This window comes from Nannobrachium achirus (assembly GCF_963921795.1).
Source record: "Nannobrachium achirus genome assembly, chromosome: 20".
Classification (NCBI taxonomy): Eukaryota; Metazoa; Chordata; class Actinopteri; order Myctophiformes; family Myctophidae; genus Nannobrachium; species Nannobrachium achirus.
Genome location: NC_137827.1, coordinates 18,987,710 through 19,015,694, shown reverse-complemented (window position 1 = coordinate 19,015,694; position 27,985 = coordinate 18,987,710). Strand labels below are relative to the sequence as shown.

At 42.5% G+C, this 27,985-nt stretch overlaps 1 protein-coding gene across 1 annotated transcript; it reads left to right on the top strand.

Moving 5' to 3' along the window:
• Positions 1-493: 493 nt before the first annotated feature.
• Positions 494-19,004, top strand: LOC308305711 (sushi domain-containing protein 6-like). The gene is made up of 10 exons (XM_080750551.1): positions 494-727; positions 2,676-2,831; positions 3,796-3,987; positions 4,861-5,052; positions 8,450-8,641; positions 9,424-9,618; positions 11,724-11,856; positions 12,979-13,129; positions 13,744-14,014; positions 14,605-19,004. Exons 2-10 carry the CDS (start codon positions 2,711-2,713, stop codon positions 14,628-14,630), a joined length of 1,473 nt encoding a protein of 490 aa, XP_080606677.1. The 5' UTR covers positions 494-727; positions 2,676-2,710; the 3' UTR covers positions 14,631-19,004.
• The last annotated feature ends 8,981 nt before the right edge of the window (positions 19,005-27,985 follow it).

Sequence of the window (27,985 nt, the reverse complement as noted above, 5' to 3'; positions counted from 1 at the left end):
AGTTTGCATAGGAAAATGTACAGTTTCATGACGGTACAGTTCACGGGTAAGGGCTAGTAACATTGAATGACAGACAAATAGAACACAGTACTATGCAGCAGTAGATGTAAAGAAAATAAAAGCACATCATGTACAATACCTATGCATGCAACAACAACTGTGAGCTTGTAGATTGCCTATTTTCACAGTGTGTGCCTCTTGTAACATTCGACAATTTGTCCAATTAGGCCTAGCCTAGGTATTATTAAATTGTCACTTAAAAAAACTGAACATTGCTGTGTGTGGAGCTGCGGAGTTTGCACTCTTGGGAAGTTGGGAACCATGCATGCACTGCAGCCACTGCTGCTTAGCAGTCCATCGTCGGATGAGGTTGGATGATGATCATCCAACCTCGGACAGGAGCTCGTGGAACAGTTTCTGAGTTGCCTCGAACGCAGCACCAGCTGATAGGGATTCAGACAGAGGCTGCCTGCAGCTAGCACCGTAGCAAGAAGCTGCTAGCTAAATAATAGCTCACTGTGTGTGTTGTTGTTAGCCAACATAGCCTCCCCGGACCAGCGATCTCTCTGTCCCCGGAGGTTTTGAGCTCATTCTCCGACCCATGTCGCCGGCCGTATAGCTGCATGGCCTGCCTGCCTCCATTCCCACTGGATGTCTGCCGTGGTGTGACCGAGGAGTGAGCGTGGAAGAGGGAGGCGGATTGACGGGCCGCGGCGGTGTTGTTGTGGTGGGTTGGTACACTTGGTAACATTGACGGCTGAGCCGATTGTTAACGTCAGTGTAAACTGTAAAAGCTACACACATATAGCAGTGGGGTTTCAACCTTTTTCATGAAGGTTGGGGACCATTATTTATTCAGCATTTGAGCCAGCCAGGGGCCACCATTTGATGAGATCCATTCCAGCCTCTCAGACCACAAATCGTGGAATGATTTGTTGTCGTTATAAGGTTTTGTCCACAATCCTATGCTGTATTGACGTTGATATCAATAAAAAAGAGACAACAGGCAAACTGTGCATCAAAATAACTGTTTCTCTACGTCCTCTACTCGTGTAGATCTTGTAAATTGAGTAATGCACATGTTTAACACCAATTTAACTCTTATGAGCGTAAAATGAAACAAATAGACCTGCAAGGTTTCCATTATATGCAGTCTCAAGGGCTAAAGATCTATATGGGTCCATTTATACTAGTTACCAGCTCTCCCATCATTTAGCTGGGGATCACCTGGAGTCCTGGAACCCCCTCAAGGACCACTGGTGGTCCCCGGACCACTGGTTCGGTTGAAAACCACTGATGTAAACCGTAAAGCTACATAGGCTAATACATAAATGTCTAGGGAAGCTAACAATGGGAGAGTCTCCTGTTCTTCCTCACCCTCATCATCCCCCTGTCATAATGTGATGGTGGTAATTGGTAACCCCATGGCTATAGCTGGTGTGGTTACTGAAAAGGCCTCCTTTTTATGGGGAAATGTGGTGACACTTCTTGTCTTTAGTAATTTGGCCCTGCCTTTCAGTTTCCCACTGTGTTGTGATGAACCCCCAGCTAATATGCTACCTAGCCATAATAATTTGTGGCTGTTGATTTGGCTGTTCATAAATAGGCAAAATTCCGGAGGAACCTCAGGCTTACGTGCCGTGCTGCGAGCCTGTACATTGGCTATTTTTCACAGATTTTGAAAAGAATCTTAGTTGAAAGTGTGATAACTAGTGATTTAGAAGGCATTAGAATCGGCCTCGGGTCTCAATGGGTTAAAATGGGTGTGTGTAGCTGTCTTGAATGAAAGCACCCAGATACACACACACACACACACACACACACACACACACACACACACAGCTAGAGTCTGGAGGTGAGCTTTACCAAGCTGAACTGATTTCAGATTTAATAGTGTTTGTTTTTGTGTGACTGACTTTGCCATGTTGATTATTATTATTTCAAGGTTATGCCATTGTCCCACAATCACGCCCTGATGCCCTCCATCATCTCATTGGCAATTTGGCATCAATCCAGGCTAGGCAGTCATACTTGTCCGCACATCATGATTGATTTATTGCAGTTGTAAGTAGTTGGGGCTGTCATGATAACATTTTCCTTGAGGATGAATTTTCAGACACATACAGATTGATGATTTTATTGTGTTTTTGGCATCCAAACCTAAAAACATTTTACATTTAGTTGGCTAAACAAACATTCCACATGGCAGAAATGACAAATAACCAAAACACAAAAACTCTGTCTCCCCAGCACTTTGATAAACAGAGAATACATTTTCAGGTTGGTGGGCAATCTTCAGCCAATCAGAAAGTACCCATGGCATGTATCTGCATCAGTTTCATAGTATTCCAGTTCCATTTTTGTCTGCTCATTTCTTAGTGCTATCACTTCCAAATTAACTTGTTTATAAACTTTATACTGTGTCCTGTGTATGAGTTCTCTCATAATATTCACATCTTAACAAACAAATATCACTTACCCTATCTTTTTAGAATAGTGGAAATAGCCCAATAAGCGTTTGTAAGAGTGTACATCTGCTATTTTTGCTATCATTTGATAACACATTTTCAACATGATGATTTCAAATAATTTAGATTAGGCTACGATTATGTAATGATTGTGACAGGCCTATCTAATTGTGGAAATTAAACTAACCCCCCTTTGATCTTCCCCAGGTTTGCGTTGGCTCTGCTCAGGGGGGGAGTGTAAGATGTGCAATGGAATGTTAGCGTCTATATCAAATGCCTTGTGGCCCTTCTGCGCCCCAACCAACACACAACCCCTCTGTCTGCTGCTGCTGCTGACTCTGCTGTCCACTGGCCAAGGCTCAGGTAAGAAGGCTGTAAACTGTTTGGTTTCTCAAACCTTTGCATGTCTACGAACCCCCAAAATTGAAGCAAGGTATTCAGCCGCGGACTCCGCTTGTGCATAAAGAGCATTGCGGAAAGAAACCATTAGCCTGTTCAGGATTTCCTCCTAAATGGTTTATTTTAGAATGCACAATACAGGCCATGAGAGTAGTATTATAGCTAGGGCCGAGCGATGTGGACAAAATGAAATATCTCAAAATGTTTTGAACAAATAGATCAATATCAATTATATTCAATCTTTATTTCAGACCCAAGGGAGATCCATATAAAAATAAAAAATATAATAAGAAATACTTTCACCATGTTCACTTTCTAACATACCGACAAGTGTGCCAATGGTTCGACAGGCTAGAGGAGAACCTGACAGAACTATGTGTAGGGTTAGTTATTACAGCAGGGATGCATAAATCTATATATGAGATTCCATAGCACACCAGAGCAGGTGGCTACCCCAACACTAACAAACATCTGGCTTGCACTGGATGGATCTTCGTGGAGCAATAGTCAAGATCTGGAGCTCTTTTCTTTTTTTATATTCAATATTGACATTGTGTGACTAGATAGACTAGGATATAAACAAGGTGTCAGCCTGACAATGGCCAAAATGATTATTTGATTATTATTTTACGCTTTTTGTGGACATTTTTGAACCGAAACACATATATGAAGCTTATCTTTTTTTATAAAATATTTTCGAAACATTCTTTTTATTTTAGCATCTGTTTTTCAAGAAAAAGTTGGCTATAGTTCCTTTGCTGTAGTACAGTGGAGATTTACAGGAAATGGGGAATCAGTCCCTGGTCTCGCTGTCTTGCTTGGACTCACGAGAGCCTCTAATAGTACACTGTGTGCCTTAACCACTCAATGATCGGTTCTCTGAATGTTCCAATAGTTCTCCGAAATGTTCCCATTGTTGTCTCCCCAGGATGCCTGAGGCCGTACATGGTCCAGAACAGCTGGGTCAACCTGACGGAGAGCAACAGGGGCTCGTTCCCCGTGGGCACAGTGCTGCAGTACAGCTGTGACCCAGGCTACCTGACAGATGGTCCCAGCGTCCTCACCTGCACCCCGCTGGGACGCTGGTCCTCTGAGCCGCCGCGCTGCATACGCAGCGATGGTAAGTACTGTAGGAGCCCGACCCCATGCCATGTAATTAAGCAAGCTCTGTGCACATCTACACAATGACAGCTAGCAGTCATAGCAGAAGGTACGTCATCGTGTCATCTTGAGATCACCTGTTGAAGGTAATGCTTCCCGTTAAAATATTGTAATTTGTACTTTTGAAGACACACACACACACACACACACACACACACACACACACACTACCGGCGAGACACCAGTTAATCTTTTGGGGGTGGAGATGAACAAGTTGGAAATTTGCAGCCAGGGACGCTGGTGGTCTGAGCCACCGCGCTGCATTCTTTCTAAACATTGGATGCCCACATTTTGGATGTTTTTTGACCAATTTGTTTTCAAGAAGTGCAAAATTAGCTCAATGACAAGTTAAGTTAAAATAGTGCTGAGATTGTAGATCTCTATATTTTTTATAATGACATGCTTAAAATAGCCACGCCAGGTTCAGAGTGGTTAAAAATCAGGACACATCAATTGCGTAATTGCCAATACCAATGTAACAGAAAAGTCAAATATAAATCTCTCTCTAAGGGTAAGAGACTTGCTACTTCTGTCTAATTCAGTGGTTCTCAAAGTGGATTCCTGGGACTCTGTGGGTTCCTTTAGGAGAGTCTAAATTGACCCATACAAGCCTGTAACTCTGACTGTGTACAAATGGAACCAAAAATTTGGTTCCATTTGTACTCTGTCAGAGTTAAGGGGAAACCTTGAAATGTGAAAGTTTGAGAACCACTGGTCTAATTAATGCACTAATTCATTTGAGAATTGGCATCCATTCTCATAATTACGTAAGTAAAGGAGAATGTCACTTGTCTTTTTCATCGCAGCTGTCTTGTTTGTTTTTTCTTGCCAGAGTGCTCGCCTCCTTCAGAGCCAGAGAAGGGGGGTTACACGTGCCACCCGTCCCCCTGTCGAAGGTTTTCCCCCGGCACTGTGATCGAGTTCTTCTGTGACGAAGGCTTCGTCCTGAAGGGAGAGTACAAGTACCTGACCTGTGAGGACGGCCAGTGGGACGGTCCCATAGAGATCCACTGTGTTAACCAAGGTTTGCTTCCTTCCTCAAACTCTTCTCTGTCCCATTGTGAACTTAAACCACTTGAACGCTAGTGTCAGTGGCGCAATAGGTGAATAGAGGGATCACTATTAGAGATCATGTACCGATTCACATTTTTCCTTCCCGATACCTGAATAATACATTGTGATTATACCAGTGATAGTTCAAACTCATGCCTGCGAGCCACTTCCGGCCTGTGGCGCAATTTTGACTGGCCCGCCAATCAATAAAGAAATAATAATGATTATTATTATTATTGGTTGAAGTCATTATCTTATCTTTAATTACATTACTACATGAATAATCATGCAGGAAGGCAAAACGGCATGTAGTCATTTAATGCCGCGAAACCATGGTGTGGAACGTCAAGTCACCTTGGACTCCACTTGACCACATTCAGAGCGGCAGCAAAGATGAGCCTCAGCAAGCGCCCAAAAGTTGATGCAGCGAAGTGGCACTTTAACCCAAAATGGATGGATGCTTTCGCTTTCATTTTACCATCTAATGCAAATTCAATACCACTATGTTTGATTTGCCAGAAAACAGTGTCCAGGCATGCAAACTTGTAGCTTTTCGGCGAAAATCGCCGTTTTGAATCCAAATTGATCGTTTGTGTGATTCGTTCAGATTCGATGTAAAAATATTTGGGGGGGTGGGGGGGTGTCATGTCATCTAGGCTGCGTTGAGCGGCAGTGAGAAGAGGAGCGCTTTTTTCTCCTCTTGGCTCCGTCCAGTTTGTCAGTGCAGTAGTGGTGAAGGTGGCTGGGGGATATGGTCGTTTTATTTTTGGACAAATCAAGCGCTCGCTTTCTCTTGCCTGTGACGTCAACACCCATGCTTGACTGTGTCCAGTGCCTGCAGCCGGCAGCGCTGGACGGAGCGCTCAGCCAGTCTGCATACAGTCAGTCACAGACGGAGCGGAGCTCAAATGGAGCACATAGTAAATAAACTTGGCTAGGTTGTCGTCGTTGATAGATAGTGTGGTGTAGTTGTGGATTGGACTTTTTAATTCGCTTGTATCGCGATGCGGTCGCTATTCTGCATCAATGCGGTGACGTGACATCGATTATAGCCCACGTTTGTTGATTTTCCTCAACGGTGTGTTGCGATAGTTTTGCTACATGCTAACGCTAAATTAGCTCTGGTCCATAGCGTTAGTGGAGAACTCCACACGCGAGCTAATCAACGCTATCATGCTGTTCCATCTGCCTCTTATTAGACAGAACAGAGATTTCTCGCATTTATTTTAAGATGGTGCAGAGAGAGGGTGAGAGAAAAATGAGGCAGTCACAGACTGTTCTCAAAGCGGAGAATACAACAATCGTCTGTGGTTTGACAACACTGTTTCCCAAGCACTGGGTTGGGACCCATTTGTGGGTCGCGAAAACATTTTTATGGGTCCCTTAATGTTTGTTTTCCTAAATTTAGTTTTGTATCATTTAAAAACATTCAAAAAACATTCTCCCCCAAAAAGAATAACATTTAATGATTTAAAATAAAGAAATGTTTTTTTCCTTCTAAATTCACGAATAAATAAAATAAAAGATCTAAGAAATTATCTTAGAAAACACTGGCCTATTTAAGAAGTAAGATAGAAAATAGCTGATCTACAAGCTCACAGCATGCATTGTCTCTGTCTATGCCTGTCTATTAACACATCTACTGCCTCTTAATCTGAAGGTTGCTTGGTGCCTCGGCGCCACGTCGTTTCCTCCGTCGGCCGCCGCTATTATTTTGAAGGGCCGGAAGGGGGTTGTTTTTGTTTTTTTGGATTATCACTTGACGGCAACGATTACGTCATCTAGTCACATGACAGTGTGCGACAAGAAGATGAAGATGGCTGCGCCCTGCCTTGAACCTTGTTTACATTTAGATCTGCTGCAAAATGTCTCAAAATGGCTATTTTGTTTAAATGAAGTTTCTTTATGGGCCTCTCCATTGACTTAACATTGAGGAGCTTCACTTCGCGTGCACGCCCAACGTGCGTTGTAAACAAATCGCCGACATTACCGATGCGGGCGGGACCGGAGCGACGTACAGTAAGTAATCATATCTTTACTGTATATACAGTAAGATTCACAGTCCTCACCGTCAACGGCGCCATGGTATTAACCCTTTCAATGACAGTCCTCACCGTCAAGGGCGGCAGAAGAGTTAAAGACAAGTCCCTAAATATTATAGGTTATTCCTATAACTATATCTGTAGGCTATATTATATTTATAATTTTCTTCATTATATCTAGATAGATCAGTATGAGTATGAGTAAAGCCTCTATCAGAGTCCAGGGTGAAGAGCTATTCACTTCACCGCATTGTAGTTTTCTAGCTATCACCTAGGCTTTGTTATGTATTTTTAGGTGATAGCTACACAACTACACCGTGGTGAAGTGAATAGCTATTCACCCTGGACTCTGTTAGAGCCTTTAGTCACTGTTTTACCCAGTTAGAATCGTGCAAATTCACCCTACCGACCCAAAAAAGGTAAAAAATTTCGCGCCGCGCTATGCGCGGCGAACAATTTCACACCAAAAAAGTTGTCACCTTTTTCACCTTGGGGCTGTTTGCATGTCTGAGTGTCAGTTGTTAGCTCATTCTGTGCCTATCCCGAACATGTTCGGGATATGTTCAATCCAAAACAATTTTGACTTACCCTGAGCTGCTTGTAGAGTCGTGGGTGGTCCTGGCTCGTCCTACGCTAGCCAGCTAGCCATTTTACATGGTCCGACGATATATTCCATTAAAAATGGTTTAAAATACATTTTTGAGACCCCCAATGTTCACCGAATGTTCAGCGCCGCTTCCGGAACGTAGTCCAGTGTGCCTATCCCGAACATGTTCGGGATTTTTAATGAAATGAATAAAATGATCCGAGGCCTTCTGAAGCCTGAGCCTAAATTTAAAATCCAGTGGTCCAAATCCTGGGGAAGCCATGCCGGCCGTGAGCCGCGAACGTAGCCGCGAATCGCCGCCGAATCCAATGAAAAACTTCTATAAAAAAAAATTCTATAATTTGGTAATGTGCTTTTTTATATCTAACCTTTATAGTATTATACTATCACTTATAGTACTACCTTACTACTTAGTATAGCCTATTTTCGTCCATGCCTTACCCCTTATCCCTAAACTCTTTGGCCATTGTTTTAGTATTTTTAAATATTTTAAAATGTTTTTCAAAATAGTCAAAAGGAAAAAAAAAAAGAAGAAAGAAGGCAAGTGTTCTTTTAGGGGGTAATAAAGGGGCTAATAAAGTATTCAATATTAAATTCTTACAGGCCTGTAACTCCCGACAGTTAGGGTTACGGTCATGGGGGTCCTCAAAACGTTTTGAGAACCACTGGTCTCTAGGACTCTAATCTCTTCCCCCCCTTTTTTCTTTCCTCTGTGTCAGGTTGTCTCCGGCCGTTCATGGTGCAGCATGGCTCAACCAACCTGACGGAGAGCAACCGGGGCTCCTTCCCTGTGGGCACAGTGCTGCAGTATAGCTGTGACTCAGGCTACCTGACAGATGGTCCCAGCATCCTCACCTGCACCCCGCTGGGACACTGGTCCTCTGAGCCGCCGCGCTGCATACGCAGCGATGGTAAGTACAGCCACTACCGTGTTGGCATACACAACGATGGTATGAGTACAGCCACTACCGTGTTGGCATACACAACGATGGTATGAGTACAGCCACTACCGTGTTGGCATACACAACGATGGTATGAGTACAGCCACTACCGTGTTGGCATACACAACGATGGTATGAGTACAGCCACTACCGTGTTGGCATATATAGCCGATCTACAAGCTCACGACGCGTTGTGAGCTTGTAGATCTGCTATTTCCACTATTTTGGACATTTTTCAACATTCACGATTATGACGATTATGACAAAATAATTGCGATAATGTCAAATAATCACGATTAGACGATTATGTAATAATTGTGACAGCCCTGAGCCCTACCACCATCGCGTTGCATACAGAGTGATGGTAATTGCAGCCACCACTGCGTTGCATACGCAGCAATGGTATGAGTACATCCACCACCACGCCCCACACTCATGGCCACGATGCAGTATATACCAACGTTTCGACCTGGAAAGATCTTCTTCAGAAATTGCAAGTACAGCCACCACTACTCTGCTATTTCCACTATTTTTGAAAATGTTTTAAAATATATGAAAGAACTTTCAATATGAAAATTATGCAAAAATCTATTCTGATTACATTACATTTTGTCAGGCCCTAAAGCAGAGGTCTGAAATGATCGTGCTGCCAATTTGAATTTCACATCGTCACCTAGCCCCAGTTTGAGAATGAATTGTGACAGTTTCCCTGTCCTCTCTCTCTCTCTCCCCCCCTCTCTCGCTCCCCGCAGTGTGTCTGCCCCCGTACGAGCCGGAGAACGGAGGCTACGCCTGCCACCCAGCCCCCTGCCGGCGGCTGTCCCACGGCACTGTCATCGAGTACTTCTGTGACGAGGGCTTCATCCTAAAGGGAGACTACAAATACCTGACCTGCCAGGACGGGGAGTGGGACGGCCCCATGCAGATCAGCTGTCTCCTGGATCAAGGTCAGTCGTTGACATGGCATCCTGTAGTTTGTATAGTTTCAATGTACAGATTATACATTTATTTTATATTATACTGTTTAGACTGATCTTGGTTTACCTATGGAGTTTGAAGTTACGATGGGTTTGTGTAGGAAGGGGCGTGTCTGATCAAATTTATATAAAATATCTAAATACCACCCTGGCTACAATAGGCGATGTAAATGGCATGAACCTGCAGACACCGGAAGTGCTGCGGCCGGCGGAAGTAGCACCGTTTCATGCCGTTTCAGCCTATGGTCGTAACCAGGCTTTTCTCTTCGCAGATGACTAAGCCTGGCTACGGGAGGCTATCTAAATACTGAATCAAGCAACTTCTGTCTGGGGTGCTCCCAAAAGCCTGAGTAAAAGTGAAATCCCTTTTTAAACCCTATATTGTTTTACATGACGATTTATTGTCGTTCAAATAATTGCGTCGTTGTACTTTGGAACTTTATAAACAGAAAATACATTTCTGTTTGGCTTTTAGGCTTCATAAACAAAAGGCGCACAGGGAAGATAATATGACAATAATATACATACCATAGTTACAATACAATACATAATGAACTTAACTGCGTTTTGGGCTTGTGAATCAGCTGTTTCCACTATTTTTTGAAAATGTGTAGAACATTTGATTCTGATTCTGATGATTATGCAAAGAATTTAAAATAAACTGTGATTATCTCAGATAATTGCGGTCAGGCAATTATGTAACAATTGCGACCGGCACACTGATGGTCGCAATTGAGCCTTCGTCACTCTGACGAAGGCTAGATAGCCGAAACGTTTGAATGTATTCGTTACCATCCATTGACCAAGGTTAGAGCAGATTAGCTGCCAGGCTGCACATGGTCAGGACTATTATAGCTGTGTGTGTGCACACACTGTGCCCAGTTAGGACGGGATTATGTTGGATAATTGGGATTTGTAACACAGCTCCTTTTTGATGATGTGAAATGAGGCTGGTGGGTCGATAAGGCTTCAGTATCAATATCAACCATTATTTGAAACTTTTGCCTCAATCGCAATAACTCATTGACTGCCCCGACCCGAGATTCCTGAGATATTCCCGTTGGTCCAGGCCGCCACGCCCGAGATTCCAGAGATTTTTGTTTTATTTTATTTTAAACGAAAATCATGCTGGTGCCGATCTGCTCAAAAAGCAGCGCATTCGATTTGCACCAGAAACAAACAAAAAACAATCTCCATTGGCTCCCGTGTTGAATTTTGCAGAGAAACGACCATTTCTGTTTCCTTTTCCTGCCTGCCGTCTCCATTGTAAACACTGCTAGCTAGTTAGCTTGTATCTCTGGAATTCGATGGATTCATCGGCCACAAACCACTTTAAAGTGTGTCAGGGAACCCTCAAAGTTTAAGTTTAATGAACGTTAACTCAATGAGTTATTGAACAATTATTTTAAACAATGGCCGATCTGCAAGCTGCTGCCAACCCGTCACATTGTGAGCTTGTAGATCTGCTGTGTGGGGAGGTACTAATTGGCATAACGACTAAATTGGGGAGATTTTCTTTTATATAATAATCGTCTTAGTTCACACCACTAACACAAAGGCATCCAGAGGACGTGCACCTCTGCTTGTTTCTTAGGTCTATTTGTTAACGTTTGTACACTCTGAGTTGAATTAATAACTCGGTAGTTCACACTCACAGTGTTGAGGCAGATTAAAAATCCTGCCATGTACTGAATCCATCCTTGTGGTCCATGTAGTAGATGTTATATTATCATAATTGATTATGTGTGATGTTATTATTAGTTCGTATGATACATCATGAATGATACGGGATAGCTTGTAAGGACTAGGACTGAGTAGCTAGTGTTTTGGTAAAGCCTATCTTGTTATGGTACAGCTCGTCCCAGAGGCCTTGGAGCCACACAGTATAACTCTAGTGTCTGACCATTCTTCTTGGCAGAACTACTTTACCACTGACCAGAGTGTTAAACTGTACTTCTGTCCATGATATCATGTTACATAAACCTGACCACCACCAACACCTAATACATTGTCTTGTCTCCTCATTTTCTCTTTGATTATTGAATGATCTGAATTCCTCCACACCCACCTTGCAGAGCGAGACCCCTCTCTGCCGCTGGGGATGCCCACCCTGTCCATCGTGGCGTCCACAGCCAGCTCCGTGGCTCTCATCCTGCTGCTGGTGGTCCTGTTTGTGCTGCTGCAGCCCAAACTCAAGTCCTTCCACCGGTGAGTCCCATCGTCACTTTGTTTTTGATGATCATAAACTGGAATTGGGAGTCAGCCAGGGCAGTTATGCAGACTTGCGAGGAGATGATAACTGTGGTTGTGTTAGTAGGACAGCCTGTCGCGGTGAAGGAATTTCACCCACAGTACAATATGGCGGCCGAGCAGTGCCATATAATGTATTATAGAGAGTATGTGCATGCAAAAAGTGAATGGCAAATCAAGTGGCATAGTGAGTTTAACGTTGTTTAATGCAGATAGTACTTTTCTGTTTGTCAAGGCCAAAAAGTATTTTTTTGCTACTCAGTAGGCGTTCCCGCATAACTTCCGGGTTGGATGATGATGTCATGCGCATACCCTCTATTCACCCTGGCCACAATGGGACTTCCGGTTGGTTCTAGCGGAAGTGGCGGAAGTGCTGTGTTTAACGGAAGTTAGGTCATGCGCTGTAGTCTTCCGTTGAAATTCTCACGGCTGAACTGAACAGTCTGCATGATATTGTCACCAGGCTTTTCTCTTCGCAGATGAGTAAGCCTGGCTACGCGAGGCTACCCTCTATTACACGGCTTGGTTGAATGCTTGATTTTGATTGGTCAATCACTGAAGTTTGTTATTTATTTATCTTTTTTTTTATTTTGCTTTTCTGCCTTCATTGATAGTATACAGTGGAGATGTAGACAGGAAACAGGGTGCTAGAGAAGGGTAGTGACACGCAGCAAAGGTTATCGGGATCGGGTCTCGAACCCACAACGCGCTGTCAGGCAGAGCCCATGTGGTATGCGCCCGGACCACTAGGCCAGCAGGCTCCCAGTGGTCTGTTACTTTGTTTTAAATTGTATAATGACCGTTGAAGTCAATGACAGACCACTGTCTAATCGCTTCGTGCCACTTTACGAACTATTTTTGAGCATTGAACACAAACCATTCTCTTCTGGTAGGATCCCTAGCACAAAACAGTTTAAGATGAGCAACAAACAAGTTAGAGAATTACTGATTTAGAAGGCATTTGGTAGAATCAGGTCCTCAGGTCTTAATGGGTTCACGTAAAACATGGGAGTGCTTGTGCCCCCACTGGGAGCGCCCTGGTGGTCCGTTGTTGTGACAGTGTGCTGTTTCTGCCTCCAGGAGGGAGCAGGGGGTGAGCGGCCACCCCGTGTCCATCATGGTGGAGGGGGTCCAGGTGACCCTGCCCACCTACGAGGAGGCCGTGAGCGGCGGCGGCGCCGCCCTCAGCTCTGACTCGCGGGTGCAGATCGTGCTGTCGGAGGGCCAACAGGTAGGCCTGTCAATTACATAATCGCAATTATTTTGTCATAATCGTCATAATCGTTTCCATGATGAAAAGTTTTCATACATTTTCAAACATCTTAAAAAAATAGTGCAACTAGCAGATCTACGAGCTCACAACATTCGACACGTTGTGAGCTTGTAGATCGTCTATTTCCACTATCAATGTTATATTTAAAAAATATATATGTCAGTCATTTCTTTGTACATTTAGGTCATGTGTCATATCTGCCATGTGCAACTTCAACGCCTACAAGCCAAACGGAAATGCAGTTGTCGACGACAGAAACACAATTAAACTAGAAATACTGTTCCTACAAAACAGTGTGGGCTTGCTCGTGACTATTTTCTGCAGCGTGCTAACTGTCATGTGAAGCTCAACCAATACTCCAGCTAACACCACTCCCAGGCGTTTTTCCGCACCTCAATTCGACCTCATTGGCTAAGGGCCCTGCCTTTGTACTGTCGTGGCAGAACTTGATAAATAAATAATGAAGATAACATAGTGTTCTCACCTTTCAGTCAAGCCCACAATTAAATTATTTGTGTGACAATTAATGGCCAATTAAAAATGTAAAACGTGATTGGTGGCTCTACCAACAGGCCCCAGGAGGAGGGCCTGAGGAGGCCGGCCCTTCCTCCGGCTCCTCGTCCCTCGGCCACCAGCGTTCGGAGACGGCCGTGGTCCACCCTGTACCGCCATGCTCCTCGCCTTCCTCCTCCACGTCGCCCTCGCCCACGTCCTCCCGCTGGGGTCTGGAGCACGCAGCGGCGGCAGCGCCCCTGGTGGCGCCCTCGCCGCGGAGGCTCTCCACGGCCAGCGACCAGCACAACCTGCCCCTGCTGCTGGACTCTGACATGGACTACTCTGACGGTAAGAGCACGCATGGACGCGAGTTCTCAAAGTCGATTCGGTTCTATGAGTTTAAAGTAAATGAGCATTAGAATGGGTCAAGCTACCTGATCAAATACTTGTTGTATTTGCGTGAATGGAAATGATTAGGGATGGGTATCGAGAACCAGTTCCTGTTGAGAACCGGTTCCCCGTGGATCGATTCCTTGGAATCGTTAGCCAAAGTCCTTAACGATTCCGCTATCGATGCCTGCATATGCGCGATGACATCACACGCGCGACACGCTGCCTTGTTTTGTTAGACTGCAACCAACATGTTGTCTAAGCAGAGGTGTTCTAAAGTCTGGCTGTATATTTCATGAGAATGTGTATGCTAATGTCACAGTCATTGGCTGTACCTTTGTGCTATGCTAGTTTTGATAATGAGGCGTCTGTGATTTCTTCCAACTGGTCGGCTGTATGTAGAAAGTCAGCAACATAAGGTTTAGATTAAGAATGATAATACTTAAACATCATTTTCAGTCATGAGAGGTTATTTTAGCTTTTATTCCGTGGGTGCAGCAAGCAAGCATGCATAATTTGACACTGGGGTTCTGTTTGTGGCTTTGCAGATATGCCTTTGTTGAAGGAGGCCTGAAGCAAGCGCGCCACTGCCCCTCTGTAGGATATACTGTACCATTGACCCCCGCCACCCTGCCCCCCCAGCGTGTCTGTGAACCTGCTAAGGGCTCCCTCTCCCCAAAAAGGCTTCTCCACTGCAGCAGCTGTCAACACAGACCGGACAACACTTCAAACAGAAGGAGCCGGACGCTCTTTTCGACTACAAGACCTAAAGTGAACTGTGCCATGAAAATGTCTCTGGTTCTGGGTTTGTTTTCCGCACGTACGCTGCCTGCGTCTCTGGGTTTTTTCAGGTTTCTCAAAACCTAATTTCGGCCTCCTTGCTCAGGAAGGAGTTTTGAGGCGAGCGGCGCTGTTGCTTTGGATTGGCCCCCATTTCTTCTTTTTTTTTTTCTTTTTTTTAAGCTGCCACTCCACCATTTGACTGATAGTGTTCGTCTAATTATGTCTGTGTGAGCACACCGACGCCACCTGAGCCACCCAGCGGTGCTGTTGAGCAGCCTTGAAATGAACGGACAGGGTACATTATACCTTAATGACATTAACTCATCAGCTAAGGCACGGCTCACTTCTCACTGGGTATGATTTTTCGTCTTTCTTTATAGAGAAAATTGCCGATCCACACACTCACCTGAGCTTGTGGATGTGTTATTTTAGCTATTCTTTTTTTTTTTTTTTTTTTTTTTTTACATTTTGAAAACAAACAACTTACCCTAAAAAAATAATAATAATAATAATATGACGGAACTACATGGTTCTGTAAAGTTTCAGGTTCTGGTTTAACCCTTCGTAGCCGAAAAGAGCCTTGAGTGACGCTGTGAGTGGCTCTGGACGAGCTCGCCATCGCAAAGATGTACATACATGCTTAAAACTTTTATAGGAATTATGTATGACCAATGTCTCACACACATACACACACCCACACACTAGTCTTTTAAATAACCATTGGTTTAGCTTGGTAATATGAAAAGGAAAAGAAAGCAAGAAAGAAAACGATAAGGGAAAATAGTTCTGATGGCTTTTGGGCTATGAACAATGTTTTTGTGTAAAATGAATGGACAAAACTACAAACATATCCCGTCATGGTAAGCCGGTGGTTTTCAAAGTGGGGTCCAGGGACCATCAGGGTTCTAAATGGACCCTTACACTATACAGGTGTGTAACTCTGAGAGTGTACAAATAGAACCAAATGGACCGTAAGGGTCCATTTGGTTCTGTTTGTACAATCTCAGAGTTACAAGGGCCCATGTTCGAGAAACACTGTAAGGAATGATGCATGAAGGTTAGGAAAACTACTAGAATGTCAGTGATCTGGAACTCGTTTGAGAACATCAGTATCAGTGATGAGCTGGGCTTTGGGCTTTGAGGACATCAGTATCAGTGATGAGCTGGGCTTTGGGCTTTGAGGACATCAGTATCAGTGATGAGCTGGGCTTTGGGCTTTGAGGACATCAGTATCAGTGATGAGCTGGGCTTTGGGCTTTGAGGACATCAGTATCAGTGATGAGCTGGGCTTTTGCCTTGGTTTCAACTGGTTTGTTGGTCTCCAACTCACAAGCAGCAGCAACCTCCATCTTGGGTGAGGTTAAAAGTTCCACCTCAACGGCAGGAGGAGGGACGATGTCGACAGGAAGCTTTTCCTTCCTTCTCGGCTGGATGGCGTGCTTGTTCACCTTGTTGGGTTCATATTTATGCTGGAGTTCCTCAACTCGCAGCTGCAGTTTGAGCTCGTCACTCTGAGCCTGTTTGAGCAGTCGTTCAGCTGTGAAGAGTTTCCTTTCCAGGTCCTGTTCTCACTCTCACAACACTTCCTTCTACTTTGGTGATGAGTTAGGGGTGCGCAGTTAATACGTTGATAATTTAATAAACTTTCCCTATTTGGGGCATGTCATTATAGGCGTAGAGATTTGAAATCAACACAGGAAAAAAACAAACTCACCTTCTCAAAATAATGCCCAATAACGCTCATATTGTCAAGTTTGTAAAAGAAATAAACAACTAAACATTGAATATTATATTTAGAGAATCATTTCACACGAAAACATAACCTAAAAATGTTTTATAAATAAAATAGGTCTTAAGTGGTTCATCTTTTATTGATATACTAGAAAACGTTCAATTAAGCGAAACCTGTGCGTTTCCAATTATTTGATTAATTGAAAAAAGTAATTTATAGAATAATTAAATAAGATGATCATCGAAAGTCGCAGCCCTGGTGACGACAGAAAGATAGAATTTAGCTTTTGGGGTGTAAATCAATTCATTAATTGGTGGTTAATTTGCATCATGCCACATAAGTGAGCTTTTTTTACATTAGATGATTGCGCTGCTACATTGTCCAAGTCGCTTAACGGCTCAAGATTCCACCTTTAAGGGAGGCATTTACATATTAAGTTATTTTGATATGATTTAATTCCTCAAAACCGTTTTCATTTGATCTGGTCTCTGTCAGGTGGAAACCTCGTATGTCCACAGACCACAGCTGTTGGCCTACAAGCCAAATGGAAATGTAATTGTCGACGACAGAAACACAATTCAATTCCCAAAAAGCAAAAGCAGGCTAAGCAGCATATCTACAAGCGTGTGGATCTGCTACTTTTGTTGGGACACTTAAGTATGATCACGTGGGGCATTCATTCTTTTTATTTTGTTTTAGTCAAGAAATGGCTTTTTGAGGAATTGAATCATATCAAAGTAGGAGGAACAAAGGATATACAGTACCTACATGTCATTAACGGCAGAAATGGTCTCACTGTTTTAGGATGGCTTAACAAGCGGTCCTCTCCTAACTTCATCTCTTCTACCTGTATGGCAGTAGTTTTCGCAGGTAGAGCTTTTGTCAGACACATCACTGGGCACCTGAAAATGCTATCATAATAATATTAATAATACAATTAATTTATTCAGGCTTGTCTTGAAATGATTGTAGTTAAAATAAGTTTAAAAGAATAAGAACTAAATTGAGTATTTGATATATTCACCTCTAGAATGCTGTTTATCAGCCATTTTGTCTCAGTTTTGATGCTTCTGCCGTTCTTTGGAAAGGTTTATTAAAAAATAGTTTCTTTGCCCTCACATTGCTGCTTCGCCTGGACTGGACTGCTTCGCCCACAGCCAGTGGTGGAAGAAGTTCTGAAAAGTAGCACTACCACAATGTAGAAAATACTCCGGTTACAAAGTGAATTGTCCTGTATAGAAGGTATGCGAATGCATAAATAAAGTGAATGGCAAATCGAGTGGCAAAGTGAGTTTAACATTGTTTAATGCAGTCAGATAGGACTTTTCTGTTTGGATGTATGGGCTGTCAAGGCCAGAAAGTAGTTTTTTGCCACTCCGTAGGTGTTCCCGCATAACTTCAGGGTATGATGATGATGCCACGCACAACCGCGCATACCCTCTATTCAAAATTTTACTTGAGTAAAAGTACAAAGTATTGACCAAAAAAGCACCCAAACATTTCACATTTGTCAAACATTTCCCCCCCGAAAATAGCAGATCTACAAGCTCACAAGCTGCGATTGTGAGCTTGTAGATGTATCTGCAGTATAATATGAGGCTTAACCACTTAAAAACCTCCCCAGCATCCGTATTGCAGGGAAAGCTTTTCCTGAAAATAGCATTCACCGAAAGCCAGTGTTGATTTTGTCGACTAAAGCTGACGGACATTGTTCATCCACTGACAAAAAAACAGATAAAAACTAAAACAAAATACAAGTCATTTTATGGTTGGTTGCGCTCTGAAAATAGCAGATCTACAAGCTCACAACGTGTCGTGGTGCGACGCGTTGTGAGCTTGTAGGTCGGCTATTTCAGCACGAAACCAAGTGTAAAATCAGCCATTGCGACGCCATGGAGGCCTGCCAGAATAAATTCGACTAAAGGTCGACTAAAACATGGTTTTAGTCGACTAAAATCTTGTGGTATTTGGTCGACTAAAACTGAAACATTTCAGATGACTAAACCTAAATTGAAATTTTGTCAAAAGACTGACTAAAACTAAATTAAAATCAATACTACTGAAAGCTTTCTCCACAATAACAGAAAAATGAAAAGACACTAGAATAGAGCCCTGAGGGACTCCGGTTTTGAGTGGTTACTGTAGATCATATGGGCATTTGGCATGCAGCACCGTTGTACTGCAGAGTATAAATTAGGCTTTTAACTGTCGGCATGTGATGTGAGATGATGTAAAAAAAGAATAATAATGATCTGGTGAATCCAATACGAAAAAAAATAACGTTATTGTACAGCTTATTGTAATGTCAACATTCAGTTTGACTTCACTTTTGAATTTCCTTTTGGACGCTTTTTTTCTTTGTGAAGAAATAGTTGTTTTAATATTGTAAAAATGTTTTAAGTTAAATTTTACTTTGTATATATCATGTGATCATTTTTGATTAAATATGAATTGAGGTGTACACAATGAATTAGTTTGGCTTATTATTATTTACATATTAGCCTATGTAAGTTATTTGGCATATCTGCCCTGTGTACCAGTTGGAAACGATGAAATCGTTAATCGCACTTATTTGTGCGACAATTAATCACGGGAATTGAACTTAGACCCTTCCGTTTCCCCAAGCGGCTGCTCTACCTCCTAAACCGCTACCCCTTATGTGTTTTTCTTTTTGTAAATTAATGCTCTACCTCAGAGGTTTTCAAATGGTGTTCTGTGGACCACTGGTTGTCCGTGAAGATATGATTTCTTTTTTTTAGAAACTTAGTGATTTGGTATTTGTGATTTGAGGACAGTGAAATTAAAAACATTGTCGGTAGTCATTGGAGGAGCCTTTGTGTTTAAATGCTGGTATTCATGGGTTTTAAATGTTGTCTGATTGGTGCCAATCAGACAAATTGAAACACCTGTGTTGGTCCTCCACATGGCCAGTGTAGGACTACATTTGAAACCCATGACAAAAATAGCAGATATACAAGATCACATTTTGAAAAGTTGTGAACATTTGAGCAAATCTTTGAATATATATATATATATCTTTAATGCAAACATTTTAGCTCAAATCTTTGCTACTGGTGGTTCCGGGAAGGCAATATGAGGGTCCGTGACCTAAGCAGACCTGTCGGTGACAGTTACTGGAAAGTCTGAAGTCAAACGATTCTACAGATAAGGTGATAGAAAGTCTGAAGTCAAACGATTCTACAGATAAGGTGATACACATTACACACACACACACACACACACACACACACACACACACACACACACACACACACACACACACTCAGCTCACAGTTGTATAGTGTACACTTGTGTACTTGTTTGTTTATCTGAAAAATGCAAAAAAACTTCCACAGGACTGTTAAAATTCTGTTATATTTCTTAAGCAACACAGAATTTATATATCTTCAGCCCCGCGGGGCAATAGTTTATTACAGCTCCAGCTCACGTAAACTAGTTAAACAGTACAGTGCCTATTCCCGCCAGGTGTAACCAACAACAAGTGCAGCCTGTGCGCCACCTGTAAAAGGAACGTTCCTACCTAGACAACAATAGGACACCTATTGTAACATCTTTTCTCTTTTTTTTTTTTCCCCACAACACTCTGAACAATATTGCAAATTGAACATTTCAAAATGTGTATCTTCAGCAGCTATGAGATTAAGTGCAAAGCTATGAAATTGAGTGCAATACAGTATCTTACAGATCACTCTTAAACATTTCAAAATATTTTCTTCAGCACATGACATACATACTCAGAACATATTTCAATGCAAATATAACTTTTCAATAAACTTCGTTCCCCTCTTTTTTTTCTTTTTTTTTTTCAAAAGAATTTCTTCCTTGCTTCCATTGCTTTAGGACACAAAGTCCCTGTAATGTTGTGGTTTCACAACCATGCGACCAGCTCTGGTGGTAACTGGTGTGTCGCTGTCCTCACTCCTCAGTGCTTGTGGTGGTGTTTCTCTCAGGGACAGTGTGTGTCTCTCAGGGAGAGAATAATATGTTTTTGTAACATAATAACCCTTTATAAGACTGTTTCTCAACCAATTGCTCATGACACATGTTCTTAAATAATGACTGAAATATTATGCTAGTGAGCAGAGCATTTCATTTTTTTTAGAATTTCTTAATCCAGCCTGATATACCGTTTTGTAACTTATATGAGTGACACACCTTATTACATGGGCACATTTCATAATAATGATAAGGCAATCTGGTATCACTTCTTCTTCTTGAGATTCTAATACCTTTTCTGTGGAAGTTCTTGATTCCCAGTAACAACTGCTGTCAGCTACCAGTCATTGAGTGACTTGTTTCTCAACTTGTGGTCCATGGAACACTAGTGGACCATGACATGATTAACGGGTGGTCCATGTCTGTCTTTTCTTGGTTATAGTGGAATCTCATGTCTCATGTCATTTTCTGGCTCAAACCTTGTCCTGTACATATCCTTCATGTATATGCCATCCCCCATGCTTGCATGAAAATACTACTGTCACAGAGATACATAGCCTACAGTACATACAGTAGTTACAAAAGGTAACATTTAGCTTTTACTGTAAGCTCTGGGAATTCAGCTTGACAACTGATCCAGAACTTCACAAGGGACTTCACAAGAGTGAAAATAAATCAATTCATCTTCACTTTCCTATATTGCTGAACACATGATCAGGGCCCACATGCACCTCCACTGACCGCCAGTGGTCCACGGACCACCAACTGAAAACCCCTGTAGTAGGGGAACTATGACATTTCCGTGGGGTATATACTGGAGGTAGGGGAAGGGGAGCAGAGGGATTGGTTCATACTGAAAGAAAATGTATTTTCCTGAGGAAGGGGTGGGGCGTATAGTCAATTATACAACAGGTAGTTAAAACGAAGCAATCTGATTGGTTGAAATAGCTATCTACCTGTGATTATACACAGCATTAGGCTATGGGATGGTCTCATCAATCAAAGAAATCATCTGTGCTGGTCGGGCTGCCTGTCCCAGCACTATGCTCGCGGCTATGCTAGCAGTTTTCATGTGGAGTTCAGGAACATAGTAGCTAAATGTGGCATTAACAAATTACAGATTTGTATCGAATATCTTAATTCCAATTAAATTAAGTTGATGATATTGACGATAAAGTACACCCTCTCGTGTAATATTTCTTAATTTGGCCATCTTGGACACCGTCTTGAAAATTACACCTTTCTAGTGGTCAAACTTTGGTAAACTTTTAGTATGTTATTAAGGACACCGAATACTACAAAAAACTGTTGAAAAACATTTTGTTGCAATTGTTTTGGGGGTAAGGTGCATTTTTTTCATTTATGCACTCGCCTAATACTCCACACAGAAAGGCCCTTTCGCCAACCCCACTAGGGTATGGGCACTGATGGCATGGAGGAGAGAACACTGTTGCGCTTGCAGATGTGTTGAAGCAATTTAAATTATTAACAAGAGATTGTAACTAAATCATTGGATCCATTGGAATATGTTCTTTTTTCCGTTTCCTGAAAAGTAGCGTTTTTGGACATACAAGGTTTCCACATGACAATGCAATGGCATTACATGTCGTCTCTGTCCGGTGGAAACCTCATACAGCAGGGTTCCCCAATTAGTTTTCCCCATGGGCCGAATTATGTCTAGGGTACCAAGCCGAGGGCCACAACATTGCAGGGGGCGACGGCGGCGTTCCTGCTACTCCAGCAACAGTTCTGATATCGTCGTTGTCGGGTGAAAATCTTGTATGTCCAAAACCATTCGTTTTGCATTTATCATTTTAAAAATTATTTAAACTAGTGAAAACAGCCGATCTACAAGCACACAACGCCTCGCACCGCGAGGCGTTGTGTGCTTGTAGATCTGCTGTTTTCACTACTTTTTTGCTAACCCTACCCTAACCCTACTCACTACTTTTTTGCTAACCCTAACCCTAACCCTAACCCTCTTTTACTTGTATGATTTGTGAAAGAACGTACAAATTTGGAGATACAAGTTTTCCAGGCCGGCCATTAGGAAAAAATTAAAAAAAAAAATGTCGGCCTTCGTCCATTTTGGGGGCTGGGTGGCCAACAAAGTAAATTGTCACTGTCGGGCAGAAAGAAACCATCGTAAGTTTCAAATGTATACATTTTTTCGCGAAGCAAAGCCCTGCTTCATCATACAAGGCCGTTGCACAAAAGTAGTGAAAACAGCAGATCTACAAGCACACAACGGCGTTGTGTGCTTGTAGATCGGCTGTTTTCACTAGTTTAAATAATTTTTAAAATGATAAATACAAAACAAACGGTTTTGGACATACAAGATTTTCACCCGACAACGACGAAAACTGTCGCTGGAGTAATGGGAACGCCACCGTTGCCCCCTGCAATGTTGTGGCCCTCGGCTTGGTACCCTAGACATAATTCGGCCCTAATTGGGGAACCCTGAGCTACGGCATTGATTTTTCTTTTGCAAAAAATACAAAAAGTTAAAATATGGAGATAAGAGGTTTCTGCCCGACAACAATGATGCACAGGACGCTCCATGCATCATTATGAGTTTGGTTTGACTTATTTATGGCCTCTCAATTCAACTCTCCTTTGAAACCCAATCTCTCCTCCAAAGTGTTTCAGAAAACGAGAAAGCAAAGAAAATGATTTCTCAAAGCACAAGAAAGCTACTGTTCCCGGTGCAGTCATATAGTCTCAAACCTCCTCCATTGTGGAGGCTCATTCAGAAGAATGCATATTTCGCGGAACGCCTGTGGATACGAGTCTCGTGAAGCAGCCTGGCTCGATCAGCTGACTGCCAGGACGGTCTAACACAGTCAGCTTCACAGGCCGACAGCCCAGAACACCACAAGCACAGGGGATTATGTACCACTAATGTACAATTATCAGCTAATGAGAGCTTCCTCGACAGACACAACATTCCACAAGGGTGAAAAATGATGATGATATTACAAAATTATTATAATGAACTGAACTCAACCCAGCGAAAGTAGATACGCCTAATATTTATATAGCAGAACAATCATTTTAAACCACTTAATTAACCAATATCCATGTGTTACAGTCAGTTTGGGTAACTCACTGAGATTGGGGTAAGAGTGCTCGTTTTGTTGTTCACCACACACCCACCTAACGCCACCTGCTCGTGTGTGCTCGTTTTGTTGTTCACCACACACCCACCTAACACCACCTGGATCAATTCACCTTGATAGTCTCTTATCAGCGCACCTGTGTAAAAATTATGCGTATTCACCATGAGATGGCGACAACAGCCATTCACTTGTGTAGTCGCTGACGTCACTCGTTTGCGACACCTCTTTCGTTGTTTATCTACTAGCCTAGCTCGGCTGTGTTTAGCCATTAGCTTACTATGCCTAATTCTAACCCTAACCCTAACCTTAACCTCTGTAAAACTATGCCTAACCCTAACCCTAACCTCCGTGGGGTGAAGCGATATCATTCCTGCCGACGCTACGTTGTCGTTGTTGTGGATCAAAGCGACTGCTTGTTCCGCCCCGCGCCGCACGACGAGCGCTCCTGTTCTCAATTTCACTGAAACTCAAAAAAACTGGGGGCCCCAGGGGGGTCCCCAGTTCATATGGGGGGGAGGGGGGGGGGGGGGGTTCAAATATGATTTTTCATTTTATTTATGTTCGGCCTGCAAAGGTTGAGAACCACTGTACTTATCTACAGTATACAGTCACAGTGCACTCAGTGCGATGCTGACGAGACAGAGGCCTACGGGCCGAAACGAGTTGGCCTGTGTCCTGTGACTGCTGCTGCTGCTGCGGCATATAATAACTTGAAAGATGCAATTCTGGGAAATTGGGAGAGAGTGGTTGCCATTTTTACACTTTCCCATTCAAGTCAATGGGGTTACTCTATAAAGGTGACGTCACCGAGAATGCTGCTTCCTCATTGGCTAAAAGTTTATCTAGAAATAATAAAGTCGCACTAGTACTACTGTATGTGTTGCCCTCTTGGGCAACCACAATAATGGAAAATGCGAGAGACGTTCAACTTGTGAGGTTGTTATACTACAGCTTTGGTTCCCAAACCTTTTTGCTCAAGACCCCGGGACCCAAACTAGTGAAAATAGCCGATCTACATCTCACAATGCATTTATTTCTATGTATTTCTTTTTAACCTATTTTATTACTTTTTTTTCTTTTTTTTTTTAAGGATAAATCTACAAAAAGGTTTGACTGCAGGTTTATATAAACACATAAAATGACAAAATACTTGAGTCAAAGTGTAGATATAGTAGTGGTGGCCATTGTGTGTGCCACAGATAGAAAACCCTGTGGGACAAGGCCCATTCTATACGCCGTAATTCGCAAACTTTCCTTTTTTTTCATCCCAAGGAAGGAGCCGCAAAATGATATAAAACCGGTTTGAACAGGTTTAAAACACAAATTAAATGGCCCCACTGCCCTAAATCTGAATGTATCACACTCTTGGAAATTAGAGCAAAAACAACCTTTCGGCCTTATGGGACGTAATTATGTGGATCATTCATTTTACAGTGTGAATGGTAAATGTCCGACATCCTGGATTGCAGGGGCTATCCCATAATATCCCAGCTACCTTTAGAAGGACCAATAGTGTTGCCACTTGCCAGACAGGCCAGCGGAACCCTCTACCTCGTTGCTTAATGTTCAGAGTGGTGGAAAGTAACTAAGTATATATACCCAAGTAAGATTTTGGGGGTACTTACATGAAGTTATGAAACAAGTATATTCTGCTACCAATTTCACTCAAAGCGACATTTAACCAGTATGTTAATACAATAATATTGGGGTGGTTGTCTATTTTGTCTCCCTGCTCTTTTACTGAGACATGTCAAAGGTCTTGTCTCACCTAGACACATGATCTGACCTGAATTTTCTCCCCTGAGCAAGCAGGCAAGATATATTAGCTCAACTGTAAAAATGGAACCTGGGTTAAAATCTGGGTCAGTAGAGGAAAGTTACGGGCCTTTTACTTGTAACATTTGTATATTGCGGTACTGCTACTTTTTTACTCAAGTTACAAAAACGTGAGTGAGTACCACTGCTGAATATTCATTGATGGTGTGTTTACACACGTGAGTGAAGCCAAGTTGAATAAAAAGGGCCTCTTCAGTGACACCGCAACAATGTCATTCTGTGTAGAAGGCCTCTGATGCCAACAGGGTTTTCCCACGCTGGGGGAGGGGAGGAGGGCACATAGGGGGCACAGCCTGGCATTTAGGTAGGTGTTTACTGGAGACGCCCTCCGATTCCAATTCCCTGAGAGCCAAAGTGAAAATGAAAGACGGAGCCTTTATCCTTCTGACATCTGGTTCTTTTTTATATTCTTTTCTTTTGAGTTTCTTTACTCAAAAAGTCCTTACAGAGCTGTGCAACGTTTATTTCAATGACACGTGTTTGTCCTGTCTTTGTTTGTGATGTGGAGAACACACGTGTGTTCTCCACATCACAAACAAAGACAGGACAAACACATCCCCTCCCATTTGGCTGGCCGGAATGACCAATAGCAATCAGTTGGGGTTTTCAACTCTTTATGAACCAGGGTTACTAAGAATCAACCTGGGGACCACTGTTGTGTTGGGAGAACTTGAGGGATATGGGCGTGGTGTGAGGCAAAAAGCTTGAATTAATAACTGTTAAGGCCTTAATTTAATTTGTTAATTTGAGTTAAATCAAGCCCTTAAAAGTAATTATTTAACTAAGATATGATGGTGGTCGAGGTCTCAAAAATTTTTTTTTAACCACTGATCTATTCCTTTCCCATGGTTGCCCGTATTCTGTTCTCTTAACCTTCCATATTCTCATTGCAACTGAACGGTCAGACACATGCGATTGATTATATGGGCATATTTCCTAACAATGATGACTCAGACAATCTAGTACTCTTTCCCTTGAAATTCCATTTTCTGTGGAAGTTTTTTACGTATGACTTCCTAGTAACTGACAACATTGACAAGTCATCATATGTCAACACCAGCGGTCATTTAGTGCGCTGTTTCTCACCTAGTGGTCAATAATAAATACCAGTAAGACACCCCAAGGTCGCGCACATGGGCGATGGGCGTGTGCATGCATCCAACTGGGTGACAGCAGACTGCTGTGCGAGCACTGGCGCTTTGGTATGAGATCAACTTTCCCTCTGCGTCCTAAAATAAATATTGGTTACTTTGGCTACACTGTGTGTGGCCGCTTCTTTGTCTTTTAAAGACTATTAATGGGATCAATTTTGACCTGGTTGGTTGTTTAAGTTGTACAGATTGTGGCCATATTTTCCCAAATATGGAGATGACTGACATCTGACATCATAGATGTTTGATGTAAATTCCTGAATTGTCATTTCTCCTGAATTTCTCCTGGGTTGGAGGATTTCCGTGGCTTTGCGTGGCAACAACACATGTCATTCTCCTGGATTTGGTACCAAAAAATCACCAGAACACAGGACATTACATCTACTATGTTCAACATTTTCTGGGGGAGGACCCCTAGACCCCCCACTTAAGGGTTGTGGGCAGGGCATGTAATCGTAGTGAGATATTCACTTAACAGTATGTAGTGAATAGCCTATTAGTACAGATGGGTCTTACATTGCTTCAGTTATCAAATCCAATTCTGTACACCTACTTTTTGCGTTTTAATTGCTGAAATTGTACCCATCATTTTCCAATGCGAGTAAAGCAAGCCTAATAGAATTATCAAAATCGGCGTTCCACGCCCCCCCCCCCCAAACTACCCCCCTATTCTGACTGTCCAATGTTGGCAACCCTGGATGTCGTAGACCACATGAGACTGACACAATGTCCACATATGGAATTTCTCAGATACTGTATGAGCATAATATTGATGACATCAGGGATCTCCATATATGGGCATAAAAGGGACATGCAGGGATGGAATTAATTTGCAACATCATTGTGATGTCAGAACAGGTCAGCTATATCCTTCTGCTGAGCTGGGATGAGGTGATGTCAGAACAGGTCAGCTATATTGTGACGTTGTGATGTCATAAGAGTGACAGATCAGAAGAGTGACAGACAGGAGCTGGAGGCTTTCATACTAAGTAGCGACCTACGGTCGCAACAAATCTTCACTTTCCTATACAACACCATAAGTATACAACACACAAACAAATGGGCAGAAACCAGCTAACTCACTTTTCAATGTATTTATTTTTATTAATCAGTATTCTCCACATTAATGGTCAGAAACCTAACTCCATTTGAGATGTAAAGGGATGATAATAACTTGGACACATTCAAGTATCTGACAATGTATAAAAGCTAAGGTATGGCAACATGACTGGTGTCATGCACGCACAAGAAGGTGCACATTTCATATTTTTAAAGAAATCTGATAAAACCTGACTCATCTTTTTATATATTTTTAAACATTTTCTTGTATGGGGGTCCCTGGCACCAAGTA